The 18850-nt window shown below is 53.9% G+C and overlaps 1 protein-coding gene across 1 annotated transcript; it reads right to left on the bottom strand.

The window, feature by feature from the left end:
• Positions 1–570: 570 nt before the first annotated feature.
• CCDC27 (coiled-coil domain containing 27) lies at positions 571–14970 on the bottom strand. The gene is made up of 12 exons (XM_065896410.1): positions 14785–14970; positions 14118–14250; positions 13000–13110; positions 12268–12425; positions 9275–9454; positions 8437–8532; positions 7824–8157; positions 7477–7607; positions 4995–5072; positions 4539–4751; positions 2222–2326; positions 571–696 (listed from the first exon to the last, which is right to left on the bottom strand). Exons 1-12 carry the CDS (start codon positions 14968–14970, stop codon positions 571–573), a joined length of 1851 nt encoding a protein of 616 aa, XP_065752482.1.
• Positions 14971–18850: the final 3880 nt, after the last annotated feature.

Here is an 18850-nt window from a genome sequence, read left to right as displayed (position 1 = left end):
GTTTGTGTGCCGGGCACAGGTCTCTGTGAACGACACTGACAAGCGTGCCTGTCCTCGCAGATCTTTCATCTCAGGAGCGATGGATGTGAACAGAAGTGCCGCAGCCCGACCCATCTTCTTCCACGGGGTCGCACCAGCAAAACAGTGCCCTGGCTGGGGAGCCCCTGCCAGGGGAACCGCCGCAGGTGTGTGCGGCAGAGAAGGACCGCTCTGGGGTCTGAACCGAATGCGGTGGACAGGAGCCCAGTCTCAGGCCTCCTACACCTGGGACCACCAGAGGGCACCCTGCTCAGCGTGGGGTCTTCCCAGGAAGGAGCCAGGGGTGCAGGCTGCTGTGCTGACCCCCAACGAGTGAGTTTTGGAATGGGGGGTGTCCATGTAGCCCAGGCTCCCCTGTGTGTCCTAGTGAAGGAGAAGGTGAGACGGTGGGCAGCAGCAGGTGTAATTCTGAATCTGGGCGCAAGGGTGAGGCCATGGGGGCTGACGGAGGTGAAGGGGGGGCACACAGGGCACACCCAGGCTGAGTCCTGGCCTCCACTGGACTGGCTGCGCCTGGGGTCCTAGTTGGGCCTACTTGGAGGTTATCTTCTTGGACTTGCTGGTCGAGGATAAGATCTCCGACTGCTGCAGGGGGGGCACTTTGATCCCCTTCTGTTTCAACTGGTTGTAGTAGTCAGTTCTCTCTGAGATGATCCTCTAGAAAAGACATACAGCAGCGTGTGCCTAGTCCTTGCAGGCTCCTGGGACACCACCCTTCCCTCCCCGAGAAGAGCCCGCTGCCTCAGTGCTGTGCTGGTGAATATTTACAACCTGTTCTCCAGGAGAAAATAAAAAGCTCTGGTTTGTAGCATTTGCCAATTTCTGTCCTGAAAGCCCTCCCACCACGGCTGATCCAGGCACAGGGGTGAAGCCACAGAACTCGGAGCTGGGGAGAGATGCCCACCATCGGCTCCAGGTCAGCTCACCCCTGGAGTCTGCCCCAAATGCACTTCTTAGTCCTCTGGGAATTGCTGGGAGCCCAGACTCCCAGAGACCTCAGAGGCCGTCAAGTCTTAACCTCAAGTCCCTTCTGTCCTGGGCGCAGGGAAGGCTGTCCCGCCCCTCCTCAGCCTCCTTCTCTCTGGCCCATTGCTGGTTTGTGTGGGGCATTGGCAAAGGAAGGGGGTTTTCCCTGGCTACTGGGTGATGGTGATGACTCCTCCTATCCCCCTCCCCCCTCCCTCCCTCCCTCCCATCCCCCATCCCTCCCATCTTCTCTCTCCTTCCCCCCTCTCTCCTTCCTCCCTCTTCCCCTCCCACAAACAACAGTAACCAGGCCCCAGGCCCCAAACAACAGAGACCTCTCCCCAGGTCCCCATGCAGAGGTCCCCTCTGCCCTGAGGACTGTGGCCACCCTACAAGAGCACCATTAACTCCCCGCCCCACCTCACAGAGGAAAGGAACCAAGCCCCAGGGAAATGTGGGCCGGTGGCAGGTCATGGGTAGCTGCTGGGGTCTAGGGCTGTGCTGTCGAAGGAGGCTTGGGGCCCCGCATGGAGCACCTGTCTTTCAGGTGCTTTCCTCCCAGAGCTGTGGGCCCCGTGGTGCCTGGAAGGCAGGCACGCTGTCCCGGGTACAGAGGGAAGGTCTACGGCTCAGCGAAGTCAAGTGACCGGCCCACAGCTTTGAAGCTAAGGTCCAGAAGGTGGTGACTCACTCCTGCCGCCCCAAAGCTGCACTGTTTCCCTTTCGCCGACCTGCCCCTCTGAGGCCTCTGCCTGTCGGTGAGGAGCCGGCATGGACCAAGGCCGGGGAGAGGGTCCGTGCCAGACTCCTGGCTCAGCAGGGATTCCGGCGGAGGCCAGGCGGAGCTGCAAAGTAGCATCCTTGGAGGAGGCTGAGCTGGGCAGAGCCTGGGGATGGGCTCCTGCTGCAGGAACATGCCCAGGACCCAGCAGCTCGGTCCCCTCCCTACTGCACTGGGTGGGTTTGCAGCAGCTGCTGCTGGGCGCTGAATGCTGAGAGCAGCTCGGGGACATTGCCACCCGTTCGGGAGACCTAGTCCCCCCTGCCTAAGCAGAGAGAGAGGACTGTTCTGGGGTCACGGTCAAAGGGTGACACCACCAGGACAAGAATGGGGGTCCCTAGCATCCCATCCAGGCCTCTCCCCTCTGCCCCCAGCTGCAGACCCTGGAGCGCTGGCGCGGAGACGTGGCCCCGGGGACAAGGAGGCTGGATATACCTGCAAGGCTTCCAGGATGTCACTGTCAGAGATCTCGGTGGCCAAGGACTTGAATTCTATGGTGTCGAAGGTGGCCTGGATGATCTTGTTTCTTAGTCTTTCGAGCTGTGAGCACGGGGAAAATAACCAAGCTCGCCTTTAGCGGAGGAGGCAGCACCCTCCACACCTGCCACCTCGCTGAGGTTCTAGGGAAGGTAGACCTGGCCTCATTTTTCCTGGCTTTAGGAAATGGAATCAGGGTGGGAGAGGTCAGCGTGGTCGCCTTAGAGCTAGAAGGTGCCAGATCACCACGGGGACCCAGGAAGCTTAACACCAAAGTGCAAAGACTTTCTACCACACCAAGCTTTTGTTGTTTGTTTGTTTTTAATTGAAAAAGCAAAACCTGCATGTGGTCAAAACAAAACAAAAGCTCCGGGGCTTCCCTGGTGGCGCAGTGGTTGACAGTCCACCTGCCGATGCAGGGGACGCGGGTTCGTGCCCCGGTCCGGGAAGATCCCACATGCCGCGGAGCGGCTGGGCCCGTGAGCCATGGCCGCTGAGCCTGCGCGTCCGGAGCCTGTGCTCCGCAACGGGAGAGGCCACAACAGTGAGAGGCCCGCGTACTGCAAAAAAACAAAACAAACCAACAAAAATCTCCAAATGACCCCCAGACCTTCCCCCGCTTTCCTGAAGGAGCTTCAGCCACAGTCTCCTGCTGACCCCCAGGAGACTGTCAGTGGCGCAGAAAACGTCCTGCAGACTCCGTTAGCCCCCCTTTGGTCATTGTACGCCCTCCCTTCCTCCATGCTGTGGGCGTCTGCATTAAACGGTTAACCAGGCTTTAAGCGGAATGGACCACTGAGGCTTCTAGTCTTTTTCCGCCATCAGCACCCTTGTGGGTGCTCAGGGCCCCAGCCCACCTCCACAAAGGACAGTGAATCATGCCTCCCAGTAAGTTCAGGATAAACTCCTCCGATCTGTACCCCAGAAGCCCTCAGACAGTGTCCCCCAAGTCACGGAGACAAGCTCAGCTCCAGCTTCTCACCCTCAGTGTCCGGGGGCCCTGCCAATGTAGAAATGCTGAGGGAGAGCCACGCTGGAGAGATGTGGCTTTGCCTAATGCCACGCAAGTCGGTCCACTTTGCCTCTGGGACAGGGATGCCACAAGCCCCTGGACTTTGAGGGGGCAGAGGGCTTCCTTTCCTTCTTTCCAACATGGATTAACGCCAGCTCTGTGCCAGGCACCATGCTAGGTACAGGGGTCATGAGGGAAATGGGGGCTCGCCCTCCGTACCAGAGGTGCCTCCTGCTGGGTAAGGGGTGGTAGTCACCTGGGGCAACCATCCACGGTGCCCCACACCCGGGCCTGTCTCAGGCATCACTCACCGGTCATGGCACTACTTCCTGCTGACCCCAGACTGAGCCTCAGAATCTTTCTCAACACAGCATTCTGGGCTCCACCAAACCCACTAGAAATGGAACCATCTATACATCGTCACCCATCTAGCAATTTAGCTGGGAATGCTGCTGGATGGGAAACACAGTTTTATAAAAGATAACAGGCAAGGGGGAGGGGCTCAGTGATGCTGTCAGCTGGCCAGCAGGAGGCCGGCCCCAACAGGACGGAGAACACGGCTAGGTACAGGTGGCACTCCTGGTGGGTGAGTGGGGAAAATGTTATTTCAAAAGCCTGCACGCTTGGGGCCTTTACCTTTGCTGGTTTTGGATTCTAAATCAAGTCAGATCTCTGACGGATCCCTCCTAAATCCCCCGCCCCACGCGTTTGCTCACATCTAATGGGGATCTCAGAATGGGGACCCTGCACTTCATACCCTAGCACCACGTCCACACAGCTCTGGGACCTCAGATAGACCATTTACCCTCTCTGCTGCAGGTTCCTATCTATCAGGTGAGGACACTCATGAAAGCCACATCCCAGCTTTGTTAACAGGGTTGAATGCCTTAATAACTGCTCCGGACAGCACCTGACCCACAGCAAGTGCTCTCTAAGTTATACATGGATGGCATTATTATTACTGCTTCTCTCCCACCTCAGAGCCCTTCTCCTTCCTGGCTGGCCACCCACACCCCTGGGTCCCTTTCACAGCACAACCCAAGGGGCTCCTCCACAGACAAAGCCCCGACACCCGGCGTCCTCCGGCTCCTACGTCTAAGGCTGCCACGCCCATTGCACCCTTGCCCCCTCCTCCACCAGCATCCCTGGACGCAAGGGGTGGGGGGTGAGCCAGAGCACCCGTGCACAGTCCCCGGGGTCGGCGCTGGGCGGCGCTGGGAGAGGGCCCCGGAGCAGGCCCTCAGGAGGGGGAGCCGGGCGTACCCTGGACTGGGCGCTCTCCAGGGCCACGAGGGCCTGCTGTTCCGCCCGCTGGATCATCTCATTCTTGTTCTGCATCTCCTCCTGCAGCTGCTTCCGCCTCTGCAGATGGTCCTGGCTCTGGTTCACCTGGGCCTGCAGCTGGCTGACCTTGGCCTCCAACTCCGAGATGGTCCGTTCCCGCTTGACCAGTTCCTTCTCCAGCTCTGACACTTGCTGGGGGCCGGAGAGACGGCGCAGTAGGCCCACCTGCCCCGCCTCCTTCCCCTGAAGATGGCCACCTCTCCCTGAGCTCTTCAAGTCAGCCCGGCCCCGGCCGTGGCAGGGACCCCTGTGGGCGTCTGTGCTTCTGGATTTGCTGAATGGGGTGCTGCCCAGCGGTGAGGGATCTGCCAGCTTCCTCTTCCCCCACCGTCACCATCCGGGCCTGCGGCTGCCCCCTGACCACCCCGCGGGCACCTGTCGGAGGAGAAGGTTGTCCTTCTCAATCTGTCCCATCATCTCCTCGTGTTTCTTGTCTTCCCGGAGGTTGGAGAACTGCAAGGCAGAGGGGGCTTCGCTCAGGGGCTGGGGGTGAGACACCAGACAGCCCCCTCCCTGAACCTCAGTAAGACAAAAGCTCCGTGGTTGGTTTCTGCTGGAAGGGAGGGGAGGATGGGCGGCACCAAACACACTTGGGAAGCTGGCTCCAGAGCCAGCAGTGGGGAGAGCTGTCAGAGTCCCTGGAAATCTCAGAAATTGGTGGTGCTGGGCTGTTCTGGACGTGGAAACCAACACGACGAGGAACATCGTTTCAGAAACCAGGAACCGCAGACTCGTCCCTGACCAGGAGCTGCCGAGCGCCTGCCCCTTTTCCACCTGGCAGGAGACTTGATGCCGGGGGGCCGCAGGGGGTCTCTGGCCTGGGAGATGCCAGGCTCACTTGGTGGAGACCCCCAGCTCCAGGCGCAGGTTGTGGGGGCTGAATGTGGAGACTGCAGCCTCTGCCCGACTTGGTCCTAAAACCCCGGCAGCTGGGCCTTTACTTTCCGGGAAAGGAATTTTCCCAGTTTCCCAGATTCCAGGAGAATCTGGGCAAACCAAGAGGAGAGACCCAACAACATGACCACTGAACTAACTCTCTACTGAAACGCCCAGGACCAGCTCTCTGCCGTGAAGCACAAAATGATCCCTCAGGGGCTCAGAGATTCCAGGCAGCTCTGACCTTGGAGCAAGATTCTTGCAGGAATAACAGAAACCAAAACCAGACTTACAAAAAGAGCTTATAGGAGGCAGAAATGGCACGAGAAGCCAAAACCCATAATTATCACTTACGCTCTCAGCGAGGTCAGAGACATACTGCAACTGAGAAACAAGACGAGAGCGTGCTTCCAAAAAAGCGGGGGAGGAACATTCAGAGAGCAAAAGCAAGATCTTGGGAACTGTAAATGAGCAAAATTAAAGCTCAGGAGGAGGGCTGTTGCCAAAGTTAAGGAAATCTCATAAAAGAAGAACAGAAAGACAAAGCGATGAAAGGTAGGAGGGAACAGACAGGAAGGAAAAAAGAGACCAGAAGGGGAGGTCCACTGGCCGATTGATGGAGATGCCAGAAGGAGGGTTCAGAGGAAACAGAGAGAACGAAATAAAAACTATATAAACAAAGAAAAATTCTAGAACTGAAGGACACAAGTTTCCAGTTGCCCACTGAGCGCCCAGGACAAATGAAAACAGAGCCTTAATAAGTCCCAACTATGGAAGCTTCTGCACATAAGGGACAAAGGCAGGATCTTGCAATTTTCCAGAGAGAAGCAAAGCACCACCAAAAACTAAGTTGTAAGAAAGCACAAGTCAGGCTGAGTTTGGGCTTCCCACCAGGAACCCTAGAAGCTCGGACACGTGGAGCAATGCCTTCACACTGCTGAGGGAAAGTGCTTGCCATACCGGAATTCTATTCCAACCAAATTCTATTAATGTGTAGAAGAAGGACATTTGCAGAATGTCCTTACGATGTCCCCCAAATTTTACCTTCACTCATCTTTCTCAAAAAACTACTGAAGGATGTGCTCCAGTGAAAATATGGGAGTAGGTCAAGAAAGAGAAAAGATGTGGACGGCAGCGGCTTTAAAATGTGGTTTATGGCTCTTAATACTGTTTCACAAAACGTGTGTTTCGGTCACGTGCGTTTGCACCTGAGAACCGTCTCAATGATGTAAATGCAGCGTCCACTCACTGACGCTGTGATGGAATAGTACAGGGACGGGGAGGAGTTCCCGGGCTGGGGAGGCAAGCGAGGAAAGAGGGAAGCGTTAGATGATGCCAAGATGGAGAAACATCTAGAATGGGCATTGTAAGCATGCAATCTCGAGATACGAAGAGCCAGCCTTCAAGAATCAGCTAGAAGAGTTGAAAGCGGTTGTCTTGGGGGATGGGCAAATGAGAAAGAGAAGGGTCAGACTCCTGTTTCGCATAATCAGCCCGTGGAACTCTTTGGTTCCTTAAGCTGTGTAGCTTTGTGCACAAAAAACTCGGATAAAAATAAAAGCTAAAAATGCCTCAGGGAATTCCCTGGTGGTCCAGTGGCTAGGACTCCATGCGTGCTTTCATTGCCAAGGGCCCGGGTTCAATCCCTGTCGGGGAACTAAGATCCTGCAAGACATTCAGTGGGCCAAAATATAAAATTAAATTAAAAAATACAAATGCTTCAGTGCATTGGCGATATCCCTAAGGTCCATGGGGGTCTCAGCCCTGGGACCCAGGGGCCAGGAGATGCTTGGGAAATGGCCAGGAACCCAGTGGCCCAGGAGACAGAGATGACAGCTGGGAACAGAGGGCAGCGCAGAGCACGGCGGGGCAGGGTGTGAACCCCAGCTCTGCCACTATCAGCTCCCTAGTCAAGCGCCTCCATCAGGGGGATGGGACAGACGGCACCGGTCCCAGAGCCCCAGAGGGAGGACACCGCCACCTTGTCGGACATGGCTTGCAGCTGCTGCTTCCGCTCTCGCAGCTCCTTCTGCAAGGCCTCGTTCTCCGTTTTGAAGCTCTGCAGCTGGGACTCTTGGATTTCCACTTGTCGTTGTAAAGACATGATGGCTCCTGGGTGAGGCGACAGTGAGAGGGGAGGAGAGGGTGCTGGTCACCGCATCATCCCGGGGGCTCCAGGCTGAGACTGCAGGCTGAGGGCTGCTGGCTCCCACCCCGGGACTCCAGTGCCACCGCCACATGGTCCCGGCTGAGAGGGACACGGGGCAAAGCCGGCAGAGCTGGGCATGCTCGCTGCGGGCCCCGCCTCACCATCCTCCAACTTCCCACCTGTTGCCAGGGAGTGTCTTGTCCTCATGATCTCGAGCTGGAACTGGAACTCCCGGACCAGCTCTTCATGCCCCTCCAGCTGGGCTCTCAGCTCCCCCGTGAAGGTGTGGGCCATGGAGGCAGCCCTCTTCCCGCCCGCGGCCTCCCCCTCCATGGCGCCCTCTGCGGCCACCACCGTCGCCGCCTTCTCCTGCAGTATCCCCTTCCTGCTGGCACTGGCCCTCGCCCCCTCGTCCGCCGCCGGGTCGGCCTCCCGTTCCAGGCCTTCTTCCTCCTCGTAGCTGCCTCCTTCCAGGTCCTTGCCTCTGTCGGTCATGGCGTGCTCTCCCTGCATCTGGGGGAGGGACGGGCATGCTGGGCAGGACTGCGGGACCCCCGTGGAAAGGGGCTCGGCCATTCACGGGGGCAGAGGGTGCACTGCGAAGGGGGCCCCCAGGGGGCGGGGCCGGGGCTACATCTCCAGGAGCTGCCCCATCACCCCTCCCCTGCTCCCCTCCAGTGTGGCCGAGGGTTTCGCCTGGGTGGGGACCACCGGGTGCGGACAGCAGGTGGGAGCCTGTGGCCTGGGCATCGCGTGGGCAGCCTGGGAGAGGAGGCCCCGGCCAGCCCGCACCTGCTGCCTGTGCTCCGGCTCCTCCTTGCCTCCGAAGAAGGTCCTAAGTGTGTTCAGTCTCCCCTGCAGCTTCGGCGCTGACTCCGCCGGCCACTCCTGCAAGAGGCCCGTAGGAGCCTCAGGGTTTCAATCTGCGCCTTCAGCTCCCCCAGGGGCCGCGCCGCCGAGACCTGTCTTCCTGGAAGGCGGACCCACCGTCCTCCTGCCAGGGGTGCCCTGTCGGTGGGCAGGGGGCCACAGTGTGCAGATGGCAGCCCTGGGGGGCCGTATTGTTTCTGGCTCCGCGCCCCCCCCCCGCCCAGGAGCAGCCCTGGCAAGTGGCCTGGCAGTAACAAGCACGCTCGTCTGGAGGAGTTTGGCAGGGCCCGACCTCAGACGTGCCCGCAGGTCACCGCCCTGCACTGCCGCTCACGCCTGTCTGACAGCCCCCAGGAGGCCGGGGAATGGGGGTCACAGGACGATGCTTCCAGGCCTCTCCAGACTCCTGCTGTCCCCGCCCACCAGTCCCCCACCATCGGTGCCTGGGTAGCTTTTCTGGCGGCGGCCAGAGGGTTCGGTGATGGTCGGAAGCCTCCAGTCCCCACTTCACGCGAGGACCCAGCATAAACACTGGCTGTATCCCCAGACGTGAAAGAAGTCAGCTCTCAGACTCGGGGACTGCTCCCCTGGGCCACACAGAGCCCTACCCCGACCTGCCTCCTCCAGGGCGCCCCCCAGACCTGGGGGAAGGGTGGGGGCCCACCCCGACGTTACAGGCAAGGACACGGAACCCCCACAGCTAGGACAGCTCAGGCTAATCCAAGCCACCGCCGCCCGCGGAGCGCCTGCCTCTGCTCACCGTCATGACCTCGCTCAGCGAGGCCTCCTGGCTTTTGCTCTTCAGGAGGCGTTTCAGCTGCTTTCTCAAGGCCTCCCTCTCCTCCTGGAGAGCCAGGATCTCCGCGTCTTTCTTCTGAACCTGCACCTCCAGCTCGGAGAGGCGCTGGACTTCCTTCCCCAGCGCAAACAGGCACCGGTCCTGGGCAGAAACAGGGCAGCCCCAGGCGCGGTCAAGCCACTCAGACCCGCCTCCAGCACCGCCAGCCCCCAGCAGAGCAGCAGCTCCGGGCCCAGGAAGAGCAGGCCTGCTGCCCTGCACCCCCGACTCCCCATCCCCAGCCACCTCCTGCTTAAGGGCCACCCTTGCCCGGGGATCTCCAGGCCTGGCTCCCGCTCAGCCCCCAGGTGTGACCGAGGACACCTAACCAGCACCCCCTCCGAGGACCACCTCCAAGGGGCTTGTCAGGGCTGGGCTCACTGCCCCTCAACCATCCACTCTCAAATCCTCCATGCCCTCAATTATTCAAAACTGAAGACAAAATAAAGGTGTTTTTGGACAAACAGTAACTGGAAGAATTCATTGCCAGCAGAGCTGAACAACTGAGAGAAATACTAAAGGGGATTCTCCAGGCAAGAGGGAAGGGGTCAGGGACAGAATTCTAGAAGGAAAAGATAACTAGGAGTTAAGTGATAGGCTTCCACGGAGTCCACGAGTCCAAGAAGAAGTCACAAAGGAAGTTGGAAGATATTTTAAACTGAATGATAGCAAACATTTGGACACGTCAAGACGGGCGAATAGAAAGCTGTGATTAAGGACAGATTTATAGCCTTCGAATGCATGGATTAGGGGAAACGATGGAAAATCAAAGATCTAAGTATCCATCTCAGGAATTCAGAAAAAGAACTGGAAATTTAGCCTAAAGAACATAGCAGGAAGAGAATTTTTGTTTTTCCCTGTATGCGGGCCTCTCTTTGATGTGGCCTCTCCCGCTGCGGCGCACGGGCTCCGGACGCACAGGCTCAGCGGCCATGGCTCACGGGCCCAGCCGCCCTGCGGCACGTGGGATCTTCCCAGACCGGGGCACGAACCCACGTCCCCTTCATCGGCAGGCGGACTCCCAACCACTGTGCCACCAGGGAAGCCCAGGAAGAGAATTTTTAAAACTCAGGACAAGAATGGATGATATAGGGAGATGGGGTACGGGGGGGAGAGGAGGACAGGGCAAATCGGCAACATTTTAACATTCGGGGAATCTGGAGGGTATATGGGAATTATTTATAGTATTATGTTAAAATAGTCATGGAGAAATCCCATTTCTTCACCCAGGCCATGGTGATTTAAACACCATGTGTCCAAACCAGACATGGTTCCCGGGAAGGGGATGCTCCTTTCCTCTGGGGCTGCTAACTTTGCAACAGCACAACCTTGCTTCTGCAGGTGGTGCTACCTACCACAGGGCAGACGAACACAGAGGTGAGGGAACGAGGACCCTGAGGACATGTTGTGAGCCCCTGGTGGCAGCCCAGCCTGCAGCCCTTCCGCTGGAATTCCTTTTCCTAGCAGCACTGCAAAGAGCATCCTTTTACGTATACCTCAGACGCTATCTGATTATATCCTCAGGCTATTTTCCAAAAGTGGAATTGCTTGTTCCAATGGTATGGATGCTTTTTAAATTGTGAACTCTAAAGAAAACAAATTGTGAAATCTATCATAAAATTAGAGGTACAGTTTCGGAAATAAAGCTAAAATGAATACTCATGAACCCACACTATCAGGGCTCGTGAGTCCCCATTGTGTGCCCACCAACTACCCAGCATTTTGTGTGACATTTCCATAATTGTCACTAGAGTTTCACAAGCTTAAAACAAAAACATTAAAAAAATACCCATGAAGCTGATTCTAAGAGAAGATTTTTTTTTTCTTTTTTTTTGCGGTACGCGGGCCTCTCACTGCTGCGGCCTCTCCCGTTGCGGAGCACAGGCTCCGAACGCGCAGGCTCAGCGGCCATGGCTCATGGGCCCAGCCGCCCCGCGGCACGTGGGATCTTCCCGGACCGGGGCACGAACCTGTGTCCGCTGCATCGGCAGGCAGACTCCCAACCACTGCGCCACCAGGGAATCCCCTAAAAGAAGACTTTTAACATTGATAAGACTGGTGGAGAGAAAAAGAGAGAAGGCACAAGTTAACGATGTCAGGAACAAAATAACAGGCAATGTTCTGCGGAATCTTCTCCAGACTTGGGAGGAATAATGCCAAGAGACTCGTGCACAGAGTTAGGCTCACAGATTTGAAAATTTACATGAAATGGGCACATTCCTAGAAAAACATCGCTTACCAAAACTGAAACGAGAGAAAAGGAAGTTGGAATATCTTAAAAGGAATTGAATTTGTGATTTTAAAAACCAACCCTGTAAGAAATTGCCAGGTACAGACGGCTTCATCGATGAATTCTTCAGAATTTAACAAAAGAGTAACACCAACCGTAGGCAAACTCTTCCAGAAAACAGAAAAAGAGCGAAAACTTTCCAACTTTTGTGTTGTTGTTATGAGGCCAGAAAACTCTGACACCAAAAGCAAGCAGGGAATGACAAGGCGGATAAATTATGGGCCAGTCCCTCTCATAAACATGTATGAAAAAATGATACCACAATGAGTCAACCCGTAGGGAGATCATTGCCCATCAAGCTGGTTATTACTATTTTAAAGAATATATGGATGTTGAAGGTCTTGACTCACGGGGGGAGCTGTGTAAGAGTGGGTGACGTCCAGGCCAGCCTGAACTGCCCCCCCACAGGGATGAAGATGGGCAGGACGTAGGCTGGTCAAACATCTGATTCGTAGAAGCCATGGGAGGGGGTCTGGATGTCAGTTCAGGTCATGTCTGGGACCTGCTTACACAGCCAAACAGATACTAGAACAAGAGCCCCCAGGATCGGGCATCCTCTCGGGCAGGAGGTGGAGCCGGGGCGCCAGGACCAGGATCCGTGCCCAGGCTCCGCGCTCGGCCGTACCTTCTCGTGGATGACGGAGATGTACCAAGGTACCCACTTCCTTGGGTAGCTCTGCCCTAGGATCGGGTTGCTGGGGGCCGGGCTCAACACCTGGGCTTCACTCTTCTTCCGAAGGTAATTGAACTCGCAGACACTCTTACTAAAGGGAAGCTGGCAGCCTGTCAAGAGGCGGGGCGGGGCGGGGTGGGGGGGGTCGGTCAGACTCTCTCCCAGCTGAGTTGCCCCGGATCTTCCATAACATCCCCCTTTCAAGATTCCCCCTGAAACCTTTCCCTGCCCAGCTGGGCTCCTCTACATCCTTGTCCGTCCCCTACACCCAGCCCAGTGTGTATGAGAGGCATCAAAGCACCCTTCAAGATTCCCAGAGCCTGGGGGTCAGGACAAGAGGGGACATCCTGACTCTGCCCTGTGCACAGGGGACACTTTTGAGGAGCTTCCTTGAATTCAGGCAAAGGAGACGTCTGGGGGTGGATTTCACCTCTGGATAAACAAAAGTGTTTGTCTGTAGGAACAGTGCATGTGGGTCCCTCTAATCAAGGAGGGATGCATCCCAGGAGCCTGTGTAAGGTACATAGGGCCAGGCAGGCGGTCCTAGGAAGGGAGTTCCATGGGGCATGATCGGGTGGCTCTGCGGGGAGCAGGGGTCCCTGCAGGTGAAGGCAGAGGACCTCAGGGCTGGGGTCCGAGGAGAGAACCCCATGGGTCACACGTGCCCAGCAGGCCCGTCCTCACCGTCCACCTTCATGTCCAAGCCCTCCTGACCAGAGAGCAGGTCCTCAGTCACCTTCCAGGTCTCAGAGCTGATGTACCTGTCCTCGGGGAGATCGAGAGTCGTGGCTGAACCTGCAGGATGGTAAACGTGCCAACAGATGACGGCTAAGGCCGAGTCTTCCCAAGACCTCCAGGACAGAGACTAGTATTTCCTTTCCTTTTACATGCTGGGTAGGGGTCCAGGTGGCTTTCTCAGCGGACGCATAGGATTGGACTACGCCACTGAGTCGGAACGTAGTTCTGTCCCCCTACCGGCCACTGGTGTGTCCACCTGGAACTGATCAGGTACAACCTAATCTCTGCAGTCTGGTGCATTCCCTTCCCTGGAGGGCAGCCCCGTTCCCTCCTGTAAAAGTGGCTCCTCCTCTAAGTCCTGGAGTGCTGGCTGCTCTCTGAGGCCCCGGCACTGAGAAAGGGAAGCTTAGAGCCTGGACGGGTGGGCGGGGCCCTACTTTTGCCTGACTGCTGCCTGAGATCCACAGACAGGACCCCAGTCGCTGGCTGCAGGCACTCGGCCTCGACGTCAACACCACTAAGGAAAATGCCTTGTGTGGGGAAATGGGAGTAGCCTAGGTCCTGGAGCTGGAGGTCTGGGATGACACCTGGCCTGACCGATGCCACTCGGGTGACGGCTGGGACCTTAGCTGCCCTCTCGGAGCCTCTTGTCCATATCAGAGCAACGTAGGCTTAGACGAGGTCTTGCTAAGGCTCCTTTCAGGGCTTGGTCCCTAATGAGCTGCCTTTGGCCCTGTGGACCTCTTTCCTGAAGCTTCCAGAACCTTCAGCCTTCTCCTCCCCTGTCCCAACTCTATTGAATCTTGGTGAATGAGACCACAGAAAAAGCAAGAGGGCTGGGAGACCAGAAATACAGGCCTTTCCTTCCCTCCCTCCCCTCTCCCACTCTGGCCTCAGCCGAGAGCCAATTTCAGAAGCAGCAGCTGTGGCCACTGCACACGTCCCCTCTGGCCACCCCCACAGGCTGCTGTGTGCCAGGACCCGGGTCCCGGACTCCGATGGCTGGGTTGAGTGTTTGGGTGGAGGGGGGGCTGCCCACGTGGGGCCCCGCTGGGCACGCTCACCATAGTGGGTCATGGACGTGGACCTGGTGCTGAACTGGGGACAGCCCGGACGTGTGAAAAACTTGTGCCAAAGCTCCTCCATTTCAGACAGGAAGCCGCTGTCCTGGGGGCTGGTGTCCTTGTTGAAATCTCTCTGAGGAGCAGGAAGATGAGACCAGCAGGAGAAGAGGGACCCGGGAAGCCCCTCTCCATCTTCTGGCGGAGCACCAGGGCCTGCCGTGTGTGCCGACCACAGTGGGCTGTCCCCACCCGGAAAACTGGCTGCTTGATGAGGGCCGTGGGGACCTTGCTTTAGAAGTTGTGGTCGGCTGAGCCCAGAGTCAAGTCCACTTCGGAGGGCCCTGGGGAGTGTGGTGGCTCTCCAGTCTCCCCCAGCGCGTGGTACCTGCCTGAACCTTCCCGCCCGTGCTTTCTCTTCCTTATTTTCTCTCCTCCCCATTCCCTCCTTCTCAAGACTTCCCTAAGGAAGGCTCAGAGCAGACACTGCATCTTCTCTCCCAGTCTCCATCCACTCCCAGAATCCACCCCTTGTAATCCATCAGCCAAGCTGATTTGGGATGCTCTTGTTAGCCCCCCACCCTCAAGGCCTTTCTTCCAGTGGGAGAAGCAGGTCATCTACTGATGACCTGCGTGTGGCCGGGCCATCCTTTCTCCCGAGGCTCCGTACCATCTTCCTGTAGTAGCGGTTGATGGCCTGAGCTGACTTGCTGAGGGAGCGCTCTTTTTGGCGAAGTTTCCATGCTGGGGTCTGTTCGTTCCGGCTGGCCACTTGCCGTAGGACGATCAGGCCCTTCTCTACCCAGTTGGGCACCGGACTTTTCTTCTTGGGCGTGCTGGCTCTGATCGGTAACATCGGGAACGTGGAGCAGAGGGCCAAGTGTGGCCACCTGAATGATGACTTGGACCTATCCTCCGGGTCTGGAGCAGGGTGTCGAGGGGAACACAGCCCCAGTCATGGATGTTCAGGTCCAAGCACAGGCCGGGAGAAGACCAGCTTCCCAAGCTCCAAATCCTAAGGGGTCCTGGGAGCAGTCTATGACATCACAGATGTCTCCATAGAAACCTAGAAACAGCGCCTGTCATCTGTCTTAATTTTCGGCTGGGAAGGGGAACCAGAAGCTTCTTCGCTGTACACACAGAATGTTACAATCGCAGGAGAAGTGCCCCGAGGCATTAGCAGCCCATTCTTCTGTTTTCTTTTTTTCCCCATCATTAGTATTTCACCTTATTTAACAATCTGACACTGCGTCAGTGGCTCTGATGTGAAAATTTAACCTTTTCAATTAAAGTCCACACTTTAGACATATTTCTCAACACCTGAATGCTGTATGTACTTCTTTTTTAAAAATGGAATTGGGCTAGAGGAGAGAGACTAGCTGTGATTCTGCTAAATTCCCACCATCCGGTTCTTGGGCACACAGGCCTCAGGCTTGCAAAGGACACAAAGAAATGGCGTCGATGTTTCTCTGCATCCAGGCTGCTGCTTGAAAAATTTTCTTTTTGGCCGCTTCGTGTTTCTCAAACTGCAGTTTGATGTCGAAAACATTCTCTTCAGTGAAAGCAGCCAGACACAGAAGGCCACATAGTGTGTGATTCCATTTATTTGAAATGTCCAGAATGTGCAAATCTACCGAGACAGAACACGTTGATTTCCTAGGGCAGGAGGGAGGGAGGAACGGGGAGTGACTACACATGGCTCCCGGGGCTCCTTCTGTGGGGGGATGAAAATGTTCTGAAACTGGATAGGGGTGATGGTGGCACATCGCTGCAGATGGACTAAATGCCATTGAATTTCATATTTTAAAATGGTGATTTTTATCTCAATTTAAATAATAACTGTAGTTTGAGCTCATATTCTTTCAGCCCATCCTTCAGGGGGAATGGAAAATGCCAGCCCCTGCAGGCAGCATGTAGAGCTGTGTTTTGAAGCAGCCTCACTTTCTTTCAAGGGAACCAAGGTGCCTTCCCAGAGTCCAGTCCCCTCTGGGTCACCCTGTGGGTCCTCTACAGCTCTGCATGGCCTCCTCTCCCATAACCATTCGCTGGTCTGGCCCAGCTCAGAGTTTCAAGGGAAATTGGAGTATTGTTTTGAGTTGAAGTCTCCCGCCTATTTCAGTGTCACCTGTGCTGCTTTTTCTCCAGTCCACTTGAGGGATGTTTCCAGGTGTGAAGTTCTCAGTTCTGCATCACACAGAAGGATGAAAATGCCATCTGGGTTTCCACTCCTGTCTGTGACCTTGAGTCTAAAAGGAGAGGGTCCCTCTTACAATCAGAGGCTATGGGGGCCGGCAGGGGACCGTGTGCCATCCTGGAGGGACCTATATGAACAAACGGGTGAATGAGAGCGAGAGAGGGGCAACACTGCAAAGATTTTGCTGCCTCATATCCCATGTCACTAGAGATAAAGACAGTACAAGGGTGCATCACAAAATAAATGTAAGAAAATCAAACACTGATCATTCCCAGATGGTTATATTAATGCTTTCTTTAGGATCTATTAAATTCTTTCCTAATTTCTTCTTCATATGCTTTGATACCTCTGCAGTACTAGGGTCTCAAGTCTGTCTGTTGAGTGGTTCAGCCCTGGGTCAGAGGCAGCCTCCGATCCACCCTGCTTCGTTTGTTGGATGTAGTGTTTTACATACAGCAATTTGGTAAAGGTGATCGAGGGTCTTGGTCAGATCCTCTTTGTCTTTTCCTGTTTTTTTTTTTTTTGGCCGTACCTTGCAGCTAGCAGCTAGTGGGATTTTAGTTCCCAGACCAAGGATCGAACCTGTGGCCCCTGCTGTGAAAGTGGCCAGTCCTAACCACTGGACTGTCAGGGAATTCCCAAGGTCCTCTTTGTCTTGCTGACTTTTCCCCCATCATCTGCTGAGAAAGGGGTATTGAAATATTCCAACTATGGTATGGAACTATTTCCCCCTTCAGTTCTGTAAATTTTGCTTTATGTGTTTAAGGGATCTATTATTGGGCACATACACATTTAAGACTGTCATGTCGTCCTCATGAGTCAATTCTTTTACCTTTATGAAAGGTCTCTCTCTTTTATATTTTTGGCCTTAAAGTCTATTTCGCTGATATTAACATAGTCACTCTTACCTTATTATGCTCCCATTGTATGGTATTTTTTCCATCCATTCATTTTCAATCTACTTGTGTCATATTTAAACTATATCTTTTATAAATAACGTATGGTTGGGTCTTGTCTTATTATTCACTCTGATAATCTCCTTTAATTGCAGTGTTCAGCCCATTAATATCTAACGTAATTACTGATGTGGTGAGATTAGGCCTACCATTTTATTATTTGCTTTCTCTTTGCCCACATGTTTCTTGCTCTCTATCCCTTTCTTTATTTTTTGTATTTGTTGAATGTTTTATAGAATTCCATTTTAATTTACGTGCTGAACATTCAGATATACCTCTTTGCATTATATCTTAGAAGTTGCTCTAGGTTTCACAAGACACATCCTTACTTTTCACAGTTTTTATGTAAAAATATAGAAATCTTGCACCCAAATGGATCCTTCCACCATATTTTAAACTATAGTTGTGTCATAAGTTTTACATCTACTTATACTGTATGTCTCATAAGACAATGTTATAAATTTTCCTTCTAACAGTATTTCAAAGAAATTAAGAGGAGAAATAGCCTTTTGTATTTACACATATATTTCCCTTCAGCCTGAGAAACCTCATTGATCATCTCTTGCAATGCAGGTCTAGTGGAAACAAATCCTCTCAGTTTTCCTTCTTCTAGGTATATATTTATTTTGCCTTGATTCTTGAAGGATATTTTTGTGAACATAGAATTCTTGGTTGACAAGTGGCTTTTCTTTCAGCACGTAAAGGTGTTCTGGATTCTGGTCCCTATAATTCCTATGAGGGTCCTGTGGTTATGCAAATTGTCGTTCCCTTGTAAGTAATGTTTAATTTTTCTCTAGGTGAATTTCAAGATTTTTATTTTTATCTTTGGCTTCAATGTGACTCTGGTGTGTCTAGGCATGGTTTTGTGTGTGAGTGCTCATTGTTTTGGATTTTGTTAACCTCTTAAATCTACAAATGTATGTTTTCTACCAAACTGAAAAGTTTTCAGTCGTTATTTCTTTAAATAATTTTTTCAGTCCCTTTCTCTCTTCTTCTTTGGAGACTCCAATTACCCATATCTTAGCTCTTTTAACATTGCCCCACAAGTCCCTGAGGTTCTCACTTTTTAAAATCTTTTTTTTTCTTCATCAGACTAGGTAATTTCTAACGACCTGTCTTCAACTTCACTTCCTCTTACCTCTCTCATCTTGAGTCTGCTATTAAACTCCAGGATTTTTAAATCCCAGTGATTTAAAAGGTTTTTTTCAAATATATATTTTTCAGTTCTAAAGTTTCCATTTGTTTTTTTCCATATTTTCTATTTGTAAGCTGAGGTCTCCTATTGCCTCATTCGTTAGGAGAGTAATTGCCTAACCAAGCATAATTATAACAGCTGCTTTAAGTCTTTGTCTGACAATTCCAATGTCAGCATCATCTTGAGGTTGCCCTCTGTTAATTTCTCCCCTTCAGAGTGGGTCGCATTTTCCTGGTAGAGTAATTTTAGATTGTATCCCAGACGTTGTGAATGTTATGCTGTGGAGACTCTGAGTTCTGTTATATTCCTCTGAAGAGTGTTGATGGTTTCATATTAGTGGTGACTCACATGGCTAAACTAAGACTGCAAGTCTGTCTTACCTGCAGTGGAC

This window comes from Phocoena phocoena, chromosome 1 (genome assembly GCF_963924675.1).
Source record: "Phocoena phocoena chromosome 1, mPhoPho1.1, whole genome shotgun sequence".
Classification (NCBI taxonomy): domain Eukaryota; kingdom Metazoa; phylum Chordata; class Mammalia; order Artiodactyla; family Phocoenidae; genus Phocoena; species Phocoena phocoena.
This window is presented reverse-complemented; position numbering and strand designations above follow the sequence as displayed.